At 42.6% G+C, this 12,879-nt stretch overlaps 2 protein-coding genes across 2 annotated transcripts in view; both read left to right on the top strand.

Moving 5' to 3' along the window:
- Positions 1-12,879, top strand: part of LOC310668769 (inositol polyphosphate 5-phosphatase OCRL-like) — a gene marked incomplete at both ends in the record, with an annotated part of 229,188 nt that overhangs the window by 30,776 nt on the left and 185,533 nt on the right.
- Positions 366-3,736, top strand: LOC310668770 (uncharacterized protein; the record flags this gene model as incomplete). The annotated part of the gene is made up of 6 exons (XM_083422101.1): positions 366-422; positions 657-736; positions 2,152-2,248; positions 2,389-2,472; positions 2,786-2,890; positions 3,728-3,736. Exons 1-6 carry the CDS (start codon positions 402-404, stop codon positions 3,734-3,736), a joined length of 396 nt encoding a protein of 131 aa, XP_083278227.1. The 5' UTR covers positions 366-401.

Genomic DNA, 12,879 nt, shown 5'->3' with positions numbered 1-12,879 from the left:
CTTTTCATTTTGGAGCGTATGGAGGGGTGGCCTTAATGCTCTAATACTCAACTGTGGAAAAGAAGTAGAAATGAACTAACCTGCCCCCATGTCCTTTCCTTCTTCTCTTGTTGCAGATGGTTCAGAGACTGGCAGGGTCTGGGCATCGCCTGTGGTTAGTATTTGAGAAAACAGCACAGTACATACGAAATCCCTCACCTCCCACCCCCCCATCCACCAGTGCTGTTTGTACCCCCATTTTGGCGGTCTCAGATGCAGAGAAGCCCTCCTGCCATGAACTGACAGCCTGACTCTTGCCATTTCAGCAACTGGAGAAGGATGAGATGTTGCTCTGCTGCGTGCTGGCCACTTGCTCGGAGGCCCACCAGAGAGAAAAGGACAGGTTGAGGTACTCCAAGAAGATGGCCGTCAAGGCAATTGCGGTGAGTGAGAGGTTGCATGAGGTATCCAGGGGTGAGGGGGGCAGGAGAGCTGGGGATGGGATTGGGGGGATGCTGGGCAGAAGGAAGGCCTGGCGGGGTCTGGCCAAGAGAAGGTGGATTCCTCCAACCCCAATTGACATTGCCAATTCCTGCACTGAGTTTGGGGTTGGAGGAATCCACCTGATGTCCGTAGGGAACTGACGTTTTCCCCCTCCGCCCTCTGTTCTCTATCAGGATCTCATGGGACGGATTGCGTGCTTTACGCAGCCTGAATTGGTCCTTGCTACGGCACTGGAAGCCCTTTACCAACTGAGGTATACCGGGTTTTTTGAGCTTGACGAGGAGCTGGCGGGGGGAAGGGGAGCAGAATGTGGAAAGGTGTTACCAGACCTTGCCACTGCAGTGAATTCGATTGGAAGAATTGCTTACAATTTCTTGGGTTTCTTGCGTTCAAAAAGCTTTATTCATGCAGCAACTATTTACAGGATGAGTGGAGATGTGAGAGAGAAAATAGAAGCTATATTGTCTAGAGATGACTGCGAAATGGCTCAGCTTTTAGGGGTGGGATTAACAAAGACCTAGAGGCTTGCAACCAAGTGCCAGGTAGATTGCCACATAAACATTGCCCTTGTGTGTTTATTTTAATTTTACCTTTATTCATTTTTACCCTGTAAAATCTGTACACTGCTTGATTGTCAAAAGTGGTTTAAGCTAACACATGCATTCACTAGAATTTCAAGAGAATGACATGTATTTGATATGGTTTTGGGCCAGGAGGAGATTGGAGTGGTCGAGGCCCTCAATTTTGGAGGGGCATTGAAGTATGCTCTGGAATATTTTCTGGACTTTAGTGTTAATCATGGAGAACGGGCTGACCGGTCGAGAAGGGGTAAAGTTACTCTTAGGTTGCTTCCCCGAGATCTACCCCTCAGAGACAAAGGAAGGAAATTAAGAATAAGACCAACAGAAGACAAAGTAAAGTGGAGGTGCAATTATGAAGAAGATCTCCAGAAGGGACATGGAAATGAGTTAAGAGCCTCGGACATAAGATCACCTGGTTGATGGACTAGATGGAACAGACAGAAAGGACTGGCAGAGCTCGGGACCAGGATGAAGAGACGGTGGATGAAGTTTGGCAGAATTTTTTTATTTTTTTAAAAATTATTTAGAGAAGTATTGTAAAATTAATGACCGTTAGGAAAATCTTGGGATGAAACTATTAGGCTTTAGTAGAAATGTTATAAGGAGTTATGTACAAATATTTTTTTTAATGCTAAGGTTTTTTCTTTTTAGGGTGAGATAAGGTTAAAATAAATTAAGATAATTAAGGGACAGAATATAGTGAAAGATGGAAAGGATTTGCTGAGATAATTAATAATTAGAATACAAAAGAGGGAGGTGTGAGGAGGTCAAGGAAATAAGTTAACGAAGATAAGAATATGGAATTATTGGATTTGTTTTTAATTTTTTTATTTTTATTTTTGTTTTTGTTTTTGATGTTGGTGTATAGTATTGTCTTTTTTATTCTTTTTTTATTGATCTGTATTGTTAATTCTGCTTTTTCGCTTTTCTTGTTTTTCTCTCTTTCTTTTCTCTTGTAACTCTAAATTCCCAATAAATATTTTTTTTTAAAAAAAAGAGAATGACATGTATTTGATGCTTCCCGCCGCCCCCCCCCCCCCCCGCAATATGAGACAGAGTCTAAAAAGGTTTCCCTCCTTCTCTCCAGCCTCATGAAGCCCAAATTGCCACTGAAGCTCCACAGCCTGATTGTGCATGCAGCCTTTGCGGCGGTCATTAAGGTCAAAACTGAGCCCGACAAGCAGGTTAGTTGTTAGCCTTGAAATTTGACTTCTCTCGTTGTTGTTTCTTCTTCACACGCTTTAAGCATTGCTCCCATTGCTCAACATCTGATCTCTCTTTCCCCTGCTTGGCGCATCCTCTCCCTCATTGCCATTGCCTGCAGGAGCTAGAGGAACGTTATACTCTGATGCTGGGAGGCCTCCTCTGGGAGGCCCCAAGCACTAAGACCCTGAACTTGCTGATGAATGTAAGTATCTTGATGGCCTCAGTGGCTGTTTGACCTAGAAAGCTTTCATGGAGAAGCCGCCACCTAGCAGTGCACCTCTTGGGCCCTTCCCCTCTTGTAAGGCAAGCTGGCCACATGGACGAGCCAGCAAAGGCCCACTTGCCCAGACAGCCAAAGGAGGGCCTTGGATGCAGAGCTACAATTTGGGGCTGGAGGACATTGCCATTTTAGAACAGAAACGGATCTCTCTCTGAGAGTGTAAAGGGCTTCACAGTGGTCTGCCTCTTTCCCCCAGACCAGCCTCCTGATCCTGAGGTCCCCTTTCCTCCCACAGGAACTGAGAGGTTACACAACAAGTGTGATTGCAGCGGAGAGGCAACTGGCAGCCAGTGGCATTAGCTGGCTGATGTCCTGTGCAAGAAGGCTCAGTTGCCTGAAGGTAAGTCTCTCACCTTTGGCACCTTCACAGCCCCAAGAGGCTCCCAGAGTGGCTTGTGAAAAGATTCCCACAGGAGGAATCACAGTCTGGTATCAGGCGCACAACACAATGTGTGTCCCTGGGATGCCGGACAAGGCTGGAGACATTTCCTGCCCTCTTCCTGGATCTTACACTTCCACCTTGGGGCCAGGCCCATGATGGAAGCAAGTCTTCCCTGGCTTGGGTCTGCTTCCATGTTCTCTTGCACCCATTATTTGGGGAGGCTTTAGGATCAGATCAGTCATCTGATCCAGTACGGTCTTTTCTTTTCTCTACAGCATGCGCTCGTCCCTCTGGAGCTGGCTCACTTCTGCCCCAAAGAAGGTAACACCCACAGCCTGGGGACATGGGACGCACTTTCCAGACTAAGGAGAGCCCACTCAGTAGCTGCAGCATCCTTGCTTGATGCAGACCTCCTGGGTCATGTGGCTGTGAAATCCTGCCACAGCACAAAGATGGCCAAACTGCAGGCTTGGAAGGAGTCATTGCCACCAAAGACAGGATCCATAAAGCCTCCTTGTAAATAGGGTGGAATGGGGACCAGGTCAGTTTGGTGAATCAGTAAACGTGGCAGAAATTAATCTCTCTTAGAATCATAGAATCATAGAATCATAGAGTTGGAAGAGACCACAAGGGTCATCGAGTCCAACCCCCTGCCAAGCAGGAAACACCATCAGAGCACTCCTGACATATGGTTGTCAAGCCTCTGCTTAAAGACCTCCAAAGAAGGAGATTCCACCACACTCCTTGGCAGCAAATTCCACTGTCGAACAGCTCTTCTCCTTCATTCTCTTCCAGATGACATAAGACTTGATGTCAGTTTCGATTATGGGGCTAAGACACAAGTTTCAAGGCTCAGCGATGATAGAGTGGCAATTTTTGCTTGCTGTTTCATTGTGTGTTGTTGCTAATTGTGATCATTGCTGTTGTTTTAGAATTCTTTCCTATGCAATATTACTTTTTTATTGCTTTTCAATTGTTGCTTCAGCCCACCTGTGCGCAGCTCACATGATGATCAACGCCTGTCTTGTGCCTTCACTTCAGCCTACTCCTCACAGGATATCATGGAATTGTAGAGTTGGAAGGGACCACAAGAGTCATCTAGTCCACCCCCCTGCAATGCAGGGATATTTTGCCCAACGTGGGGATCCAACCCACGACCCTGCAATGAAGAGTCTCACACTCTACTGACGGAGCTATGGGCAGATATCTTGTTTGATAAATGTGTCCCTTGGAGACATTTTGGTTTTATCCTCTCTGCAGGAGTTGCTATGCCTGATCATCCCATCTAGTTCTGTCGAAAGAGAGGTGGGGGTTGTTTTCTGATTTCTTAATTGTGAATATTGGGGGGGGGGAGGGGAGGCATAGGTGGAAAGGAGATACTCAGATGGACCAGAGAGAAATGGGGGCTTCGGGATGGCTTGGGGAATTCTAAAAGTGTCACATCCAAACCAAAACTCTGGGTTGTTGGATGCCCCTGCCTTCTGTCATCATTTGAGCTTTCCTCTGCTTCCCTTTCAAGCTGCTGTCTGGAAGGAGGCCAAAGCCCACTTAAACATAAGAATGATCATAAGAAAGCATTCATTCAACAGCCAGAGTTGAATGAAGACGATGTGCTAGGAGGAGAATGAGCTAATTAAACCATTCTGCAACACACACACACACACACACACACACACTGCAATCCGAACCCCAGTGCTGTTATGAGGACAATGGTCACAACCACACATTTCAAGAAGCATTGCACTAAGAGTCACAGATTCACCCAACACATCCTGGGAACCTCTGTTTGCTACAGATCTAACATCTCTCAGCACCCTTGGCAAACTACAGTTCCCAGGATTCTTGAGGGAAAGCCTGGACTCTTTCAAGTGGTGTAAGAGCTTTAAATGTGTGGTGTGGAATTCCTCCAAAAGAATCGGGGAACTGTGCAACCCTCTCTCTCTCAGGCTACGGTCCTGCCCCAGGCTCAGGCGGCGGCGGAGGAGGAGGGCTCTTTATTAGATTAGGTTTGTATCCTGCCTTTCTATTCTCATGCTCAAGGCAGCTAAACCATCAGAACTACATAAATCAATTATAATAATCAATACAATAAGAATAGCAATAAGAATTATTTACCAAATCTAAATAATCTGATAGAAAATTGAGGGAGGGGTGATCTCTCCATCGGCTGCAGTCTTTGGACACAACATTTCAATGAACATTATTGTTATTATTATTATTATTATTATTTATTTATTTATTTCATTTCTATACCACTTTATATTTTCAAGAAAAATCTCAAAGCAGTTTACAGCATATTAAAACATAAATAAAACAATCTGAAGAATGTCAAATATAGAGTATACAGTTAAAGCAACATAGTTAACCAAAAACTGAAATATTAAAGATTTCAAAATAAAACATTACAAAGGAAGTCAACTACAGAATACATATTTAACACAAAATTAACAAAAAAAAACAACAAAAAAACTTAAGCACCCCCCCCCCAAAAAAAAACATTGCTAAGTAAAGTCAAATATAAAATGCACATTTAAAACAGCAGAATTCCCAAGAGAACAAAATATTATCATAAGCATGACACGGCTGTTTAGCAGGCACAAAAAGATGGGGCAAAAGAATCCAATAGTTTGGGTTTCTTGTCAGGCCGAGCGATGTCCCTCTGGTCTCACCAGGAGCCTCTTTAGTAGAGCTGGTGTCTGGGCCCTGCCCCCCAGGCCAGGTGGAAAGGGCCTTGCAGGAAGCGGCCTTCACAACTCACAACCGGCCAAGGCCATCATGATGACACACAGTTCAATGGGGCAAGGTTTCTGGCAGGTGGGCATCTAAAGCCTACCAGATTGTCCACGCAGACCTTGTTGGTCCACTTGCAACCTCTCTAGGTGGAGCAAAGTACTTCATGGTATTGACTGATGCTTTTTCCAGGTACATTCATGCGTTCATGCTCAAGCAGAAATCAGAAGTGTTTCCGAGGTTCAAGGAATTCTGTGCTTGGTTGCAAAATGTCCATGGAAAGCAACTGCAAAACCATTGGATGGCTTTCATTGAGTTCTGTGGAACACAGATTTGCTCTCCGCCGTAACCATGTCTCTCAGCATACCACTTTATTTCCCCCCAGATAGGTGGCTACTATTCACTTGTAGGAAGATGTGCTTATTTAGATGACAACATTGCAGTGGGAGCAAAAGCCACCTTTCTTCTCTCAAGAGGGTTAGTCGAGTTTCTGTTCTTACGGAAAAATCCAGGTGGGAGGCTGCTCAGAACCCGTGGGTCCCTGCGGAACAAAGAAGGAGTCCAGCCACCAAGCGGAGCAAATAGCGGAGACCAAAGTTTATCGTGCAACAGGTTCAGAGAGGAATTGAACCCCGAGAACGGGGTGACAAGGACTTTTAAAAGTTCCTATCTTATCCCAGCAGACAGTTCGCTAAACATCACCACCCCATCAGAAAAGAGGAGGGTTATACATGGTTAACATTGGAGGAATGTGTTGGGGTAACATGCAAATACAGGATATGTCTTGGGAAATCCGCTCCACTTCCCAGTGGGGAGGAGTTGCGGTGGACCACGTGGCCACCCACTCCCCACCAGGGGCGGGGGACTCTGTCCCCCGTTACCTATGGGATCCCGGCCACGTCAGAGCTCGGCCAGCCAACCCCCAGAGAACTTCCTCTTTGGCTCGCTTCCTCAATCACACGCCCTCCCTCCCTATTTTGCAGGTTAGGCTATTGGACTTTGGTTGGTCGCCTTGGTTGTCCGAGGGGCCTGGTAGGAATTTTACCACTTGGCAAATTGGCACTGGACACTTGGTTTTTGCCTACCTCGTAGCAATCGTCACAACTTTGTTAGGGTTGTGGTTAGGCATTGTTTGACCTTGTGTGGGGGAGGGGAGGTGTGGCCATCACCTGCCCCTCCATGCTTAAGGGCATTCCGTTAAAGGAATCCGGGAACGGACTGCTGGGGAGCTTTTCTTTTGCCGTGAGTGGAAAGCGCTTTTGACAGCTTACTTGACAGCTAACATTGCAAGAAGGGATACTATGTTTCTGATTTGGATAGAAACCACCCGGGACTAAAGGGAATATTGATACTGTTAATATTATAGAAGAAAGGGGGCACAGAGGAAGGAGTAAGACATTTTAACTGAGGCAACAAGAGAATTGATACTGTGTCCCCCTAGTGGAGGCTGGCAACTGTTATTATTGAACTGAGTTAGAGGAATTTTCCACTGTTTTCTACTGTTGAACTGTTTTCTATTGTTGGACTCATACAGCTGTGGTCTGACCTTGAAGTTATCTAGTGTTGTGTTATGGCAGAAAAGTTGGAGCCTCAGGAAAAAACAGCAAGGTCGGGCAAATCTTTTGAAAAAAGAAGAGCATCAGCATCTGGCATCTGGCCCATCAGGGGGAGCTCCACCACAAACTAAAGCAAAAGGTATGTCAACTGAAGAAGTTTTGGCAGCAGGTTTGGTTAGAATTCAGGAAACTTTGGACAATGTCCAGGAGTCTTTGAAAAATTTAACTTTGGAAGTAGCTGAAACAAACAAACAAAAAAGTGGTGGATGCTTCATGTAAAATCGACCAGAATACTGCAAGCATTAATACTTTGGGCCAAAAAGTTACTACTAATACTGAAACAATACAGAAAGTATTGCAGGAATCGGCCACAACACGAAAAACAGCGGAGGAAGCCAAAGAGATTGCTGAGGCCACAAGACAAGAGGTAAGACAAGAGATACCACCGATAAATAGACAGCTGGTGGACCATAGGTTAACGTTGTCTATGATTGAGTTGTCTATGATTGAGTTGAAAGAGAAACAAACCAACCTGAGAATAAGGGCCGTGCCTGAACTTCAACAGGATAAACTAAGTGACTTTCTTATGAAGGAATTTGCAGACTTTTGGAATTTGGATTTGGAAAAAGAGGAATTTAAGATTGTGAGTGCTTTCAAGCTAGGAAGAGGAGGGAGGAAGAATAAAGTGAGAGACTGCCTGATTACCTTTAGGACAAAAGAGGAGAGAGACAGAATTTTGGGTCTGCATTTTGAGAAGGCCCTGAGAATACATCAATCAAAAGTGGAAATTTTTAAAGACATCCCAAAATATCTTTTGGAGCTTAGAGCCAACTACGGAGATTTGGTCGCCTTGCTGAAGAGTAACAACATTGTTTTCAGGTGGGAATTTCCTCAAGGCCTATCTTTTAGCCTCAAAGGGGAAAAGATAAAGATAAAATCAGTGGAGGATAAAGATAGATTCATAAAGGATTACGGTGAAGATCTGCAGAAAGGATTTGGGAAGGAGCAACGAGTCCCAGGGAGAGGAATAATAGACAGAGCAAGAATCCTTTTTGGAGTGGACAACTTGGAGAAAGGGGCACCACCGACAGAGGAGGAAGAAGCACTAGGAGCAGTAGGAGGAGTAGCAAAGTAACTACAATATGTCTCTGCAACTACTAAGTTGGAATTGTAATGGGTTAAATTCCCCTCGAAAGAAGAAACAGGTTTTTCATTTGTTAAAAAAGGAACAAGTAGATTTGATTTGCTTGCAGGAAACCCATGTGACTAGGCTACATAGGAAACTATTGATTAACAAAAGATTGGGTCAATAATTTATTTCATCGGATAGAGTGAAGAAAAGAGGGGTGGTGATTTATGCAAAGGAGAGCCTATCACCGAAATTTATTTTTAAAGATGACCAAGGAAGATTTGTGGCAATTGAAATTCAAATACATGGAGAGAAATTTCTGATAGTAGGCGTATATGCACCAAATGAGGGGAAATTTGAATTTTTTAAGAAGTTGCATGACATCTTGACAGACTATCTGGACTATAACGTGATTCTGATGGGAGACATGAATGGTGTGGTTTCTACAAATATGGATAAAGCACAGAGACAGGTAATTACTAAAGATGGTAGATTACCTAAAACTTTCTTTGAATTGACAGACAATTTGGACCTGGTTGACATTTGGAGAACAAAGAATCGCTTGGGAAGAGAGGGAACCTTCTTTTCTGAAGCCAAAATGACATGGACAAGAATTGACCAAATATGGATTACTAGAGGTATGGCACCAAAGACTAAAAAAGTGGAAATCTGCCCCAAAACTTGCTCCGACCATAATGCGGTGAAAATGGAAATGAACTTAACACCAATTGGTTCCTTCAGATGGAGGATGAATGACAATTTATTCAGAGATGAAGAAATAACAAAGAAGGCCAAACAAACCTTGAGAGATTACTTTGAGATAAATATGAATACTTCAGTTGAAAAAAGAGTAATCTGGGACGCAAGCAAGGCCGTCATGAGAGGATTTTTGATACAACAGAATGCATTAAAAAGGAGAATACAAAACGAAAAGAAAGAGAGAATTTTAGAAAAAATAAAGGAAAGCGAGAAGAAATTGAGAGCTAACCCAAAGTCCCAAGGAATTTTGATAGAAATAAAATTATATCAAGTACAATACATGCAAATAATAAATCAAGAGATTGAATGGAAAATAAGACAAATGAGACAAAAGACATTTGAGTCGGCTAACAAATGTGGGAAACTGTTAGCTTGGCAAATGAGAAAAAGACAAAAATTAAATACCATCACCAATCTGGAAGTGGACGGAAAGATTATACAAAATCCAGCTGAGATCAGAAAATGTTTTCAGAAGTATTTCAAACAACTATATACACAACGGCCTCAGAAAGAGAGGGATATAGAGCAATTTGTGATAATAAATGGATTACAAAGAATCTCTCAAGAAAATAGACTGAAGCTGAGTTACAAAATAACTTAACAAGAGGTGGAAAATGCCATTCAGAATATGCAATTGGGGAAATCTCCAGGACCGGATGGACTGACTTCCAGATATTACAAATCTTTGAAAGAATGGTTGATACAACCCCTGAAGGAAGTCTGTAACGAGATATTGGAAGGGGAAAAGGCACCAGAGACGTGGAAAGAGGCATACATAACACTTATACCAAAAACAGAGGCTGAAAAGACAAAACTTAAGAATTACCGCCCAATATCATTACTAAATGTGGATTACAATTTTTTTTGCTGATATTTTGGCTAAAAGATTAAAAACAGTTTTAGTGGAAGAGATTCATAAAGACCAGGCAGGCTTTCTCCCGGGCAGACATTTATCTGACAATATGAGAAATGTAATTGACATTTTGGAATTATTGCAAGAGAACATTAATACTAAGGCTGTGTTAATTTTTGTGGATGCGGAGAAAGCCTTTGACAATATTTCTTGGAGTTTCATGAAGAAGAATCTCCAGGGGATGGGTGTAGGCCAGCAGTTTGAAAATGGTATAGGTGCAATATATTCTGAACAAAAGGCTAAACTAATTGTTAACAATGTAGTGACGGAGGAATTTAAGATAGAGAAAGGAACACGTCAAGGTTGCCCAATCTCTCCATTGCTTTTTATATCGGTCTTGGAGGTCCTCTTGAACATGATCAGAAGAGACCAATTGGTCAAGGGGATACAGGTCGGAGCTAAACAATATAAATTAAGAGCATTTGCAGATGACATGTATTGACATTGCAGGAGCCAGAATCTAGTACTAAAAGGGTTTTAGAACTGATCGAAGAATATGGTCAAGTGGCAGGATTTAAATTGAACAAGTTAAAAACAAAGGTATTGGAGAAAAATTTAACAGAAAATGAGAGAGAAAGGTTTCAGAATGGGACAGGTTTGACAGTGGTTAAGAAAGTAAAGTATTTGGGGATTAATACGACATCTAAGAATGGGAACTCATTTAAAGATAATTATGAAAAATGTTGGACGGAGGTGAAGAGAGACCTTGAAATCTGGTCTAATTTGAAGCTTTCACTGTTAGGTCGTATCGCTGTGATAAAAATGAATGTATTGCCGAGAATGTTATTCTTATTTCAAACATTGCAAATCATTGACAAAATGGACTGTTTCAAGAAGTGGCAGGAAGATATTTCTAGATTTGTCTGGCACGGCAAAAAGCCAAGAATAAAATATAAAGTATTAACTGATGCAAAGGAAAGAGGAGGCTTTGCCCTGCCAGACTTGAAAATTTACTATGAATCAGCAGCTTTCTGCTGGTTGAAAGAATGGCTACTTCTGGAAAACACAGACATTTTGGATTTAGAAGGATTCAATAATGTTTTTGGCTGGCATGCATATTTATGGTATGAAAAGGTCAAAGTGCACAGAATGTTTAAAAACCACATTGTTAGGAAAGCACTGTTTAATGTCTGGATAAGGTATAAAGACCTACCTGAAAATAAAACCCCAAGGTGGTTGTCACCAATGGAAGTGAAAGCTTTGAAAAAGCTCAATATGGAGGCCAAATGGCCGAAATATTGGGAAATTTTAGAACAGGAAGGAGACAGACTGAAATTGCAGAGCTTTGAGAAGTTAAAAAACAAAGTGTGTGATTGGCTTCACTATCAGCAGATAATGGAGGCATATAAACTAGACAAGAAAGTTGGCTTCCAGGTGGAAAAATCAAAATTGGAAACAGAATTGTTAGAACCCAAAACTAAGACTTTGTCAAGAACTTGCTGTTGAAATGGAATACGCAGGATGAAACAGTAAAATCTGCTATGATTAAATGGGCTCAGGATGTAGGACATAATATAATGATGGCTGACTGGGAACAGTTATGGACCACCGATATGAAATTCACGGCATGTAGTGCCCTAAGAGAGAATATTATGAAAATGATATACAGGTGGTACATGACACCAGTCAAGCTAGCAAAAATCTATCATTTGCCCGATAATAAATGTTGGAAATGTAAAGAAACTGAAGGTACATTCTTTCACCTTTGGTGGACGTGCCCAAGGATTAAGACCTTTTGGGAAATGATCTATAATGAAATGAAAAAGGTATTTAAATATATTTTCCTCAAGAAACCAGAGGCCTTTCTCCTGGGCATGGTCGGCCAATTGGTGCCAAGAAAGGATAGAACTTTCTTTATGTATGCCACAACAGCAGCAAGAATACTTATCGCGCAGTATTGGAAGACGCAAGAATTACGCACCGTGGAAGAATGGCAGATGAAGGTGATAGACTACATGGAACTAGCAGAAATGACTGGCAGAATCCGAGACCAGGGAGAAGAGCAGGTGGAAGAAGATTGGAAGAAATTCAAAGACTATTTACAGAAACATTGTAAAATTAATAAATGTTAGAACGATGCTGGATTTAAGTTAAGTGGCTTATAGTAACAAAGTTATGAAGTTTATGGAAAAATGGTGTTAAAGAGAGGGAAAGGTAAAGCTAAAATACTAAGATAAAAATTGAGATGAAGGTAAATGAGGGAAAGGATTTGCTGAACGAACAATGGCATTGGAATACAAAGGAGGGAGGTGTGGGGAAGTCCAGGAAATAAGCTAAAGCAAGATCTGTTTTGAAAGATGAAGTTGTTTTTAACTGTTGTTATTTTGTGTGTTTGTTTTTTTCCCTTTTCTATATGTTACTGTTTTTTCTTTGTACTTCTTTTTTCTTGTTTGCTTTTGTTCTGTTAATACTATATTATGAAGGGGGAAAAAAGGAATCCGGGGTGTTGATCTAGTCTGAAGGCCGGCTGGGGGGCTAAGGCCTTGACACGACCCCGACGGGAGCACCAGGGGGAGCTTGAGTTGGTTCGCATCGACAGGGCTCCCCTTACTGGGACTTCCTGCACAATGGGCAGGAGTCAGATATAGTCAGGTCCAATCAATGCCTAAGCCAATACCGCTCACATTCGCCGAAGAATGGATGCTTTTGAATTCTGCTGCTGGAGAAGACTCTTGAGAGTCCCATGGACTGCAAGAAGATCAAACCTATCCATTCTGAAGGAAATCAGCCCTGAAAGCTCACTGGAAGGACAGATCCTGAAGCTGAGGCTCCAGTACTTTGGCCACCTCATGAGAAGAGAAGACTCCCTGGAAAAGACCCTGATGTTGGGAAAGATGGAGGGCGCAAGGAGAAGGGAACG

Source organism: Podarcis tiliguerta, assembly GCF_965153285.1.
Source record: "Podarcis tiliguerta genome assembly, chromosome: W".
Lineage (NCBI taxonomy): Eukaryota > Metazoa > Chordata > Lepidosauria > Squamata > Lacertidae > Podarcis > Podarcis tiliguerta.
This window is presented reverse-complemented; position numbering and strand designations above follow the sequence as displayed.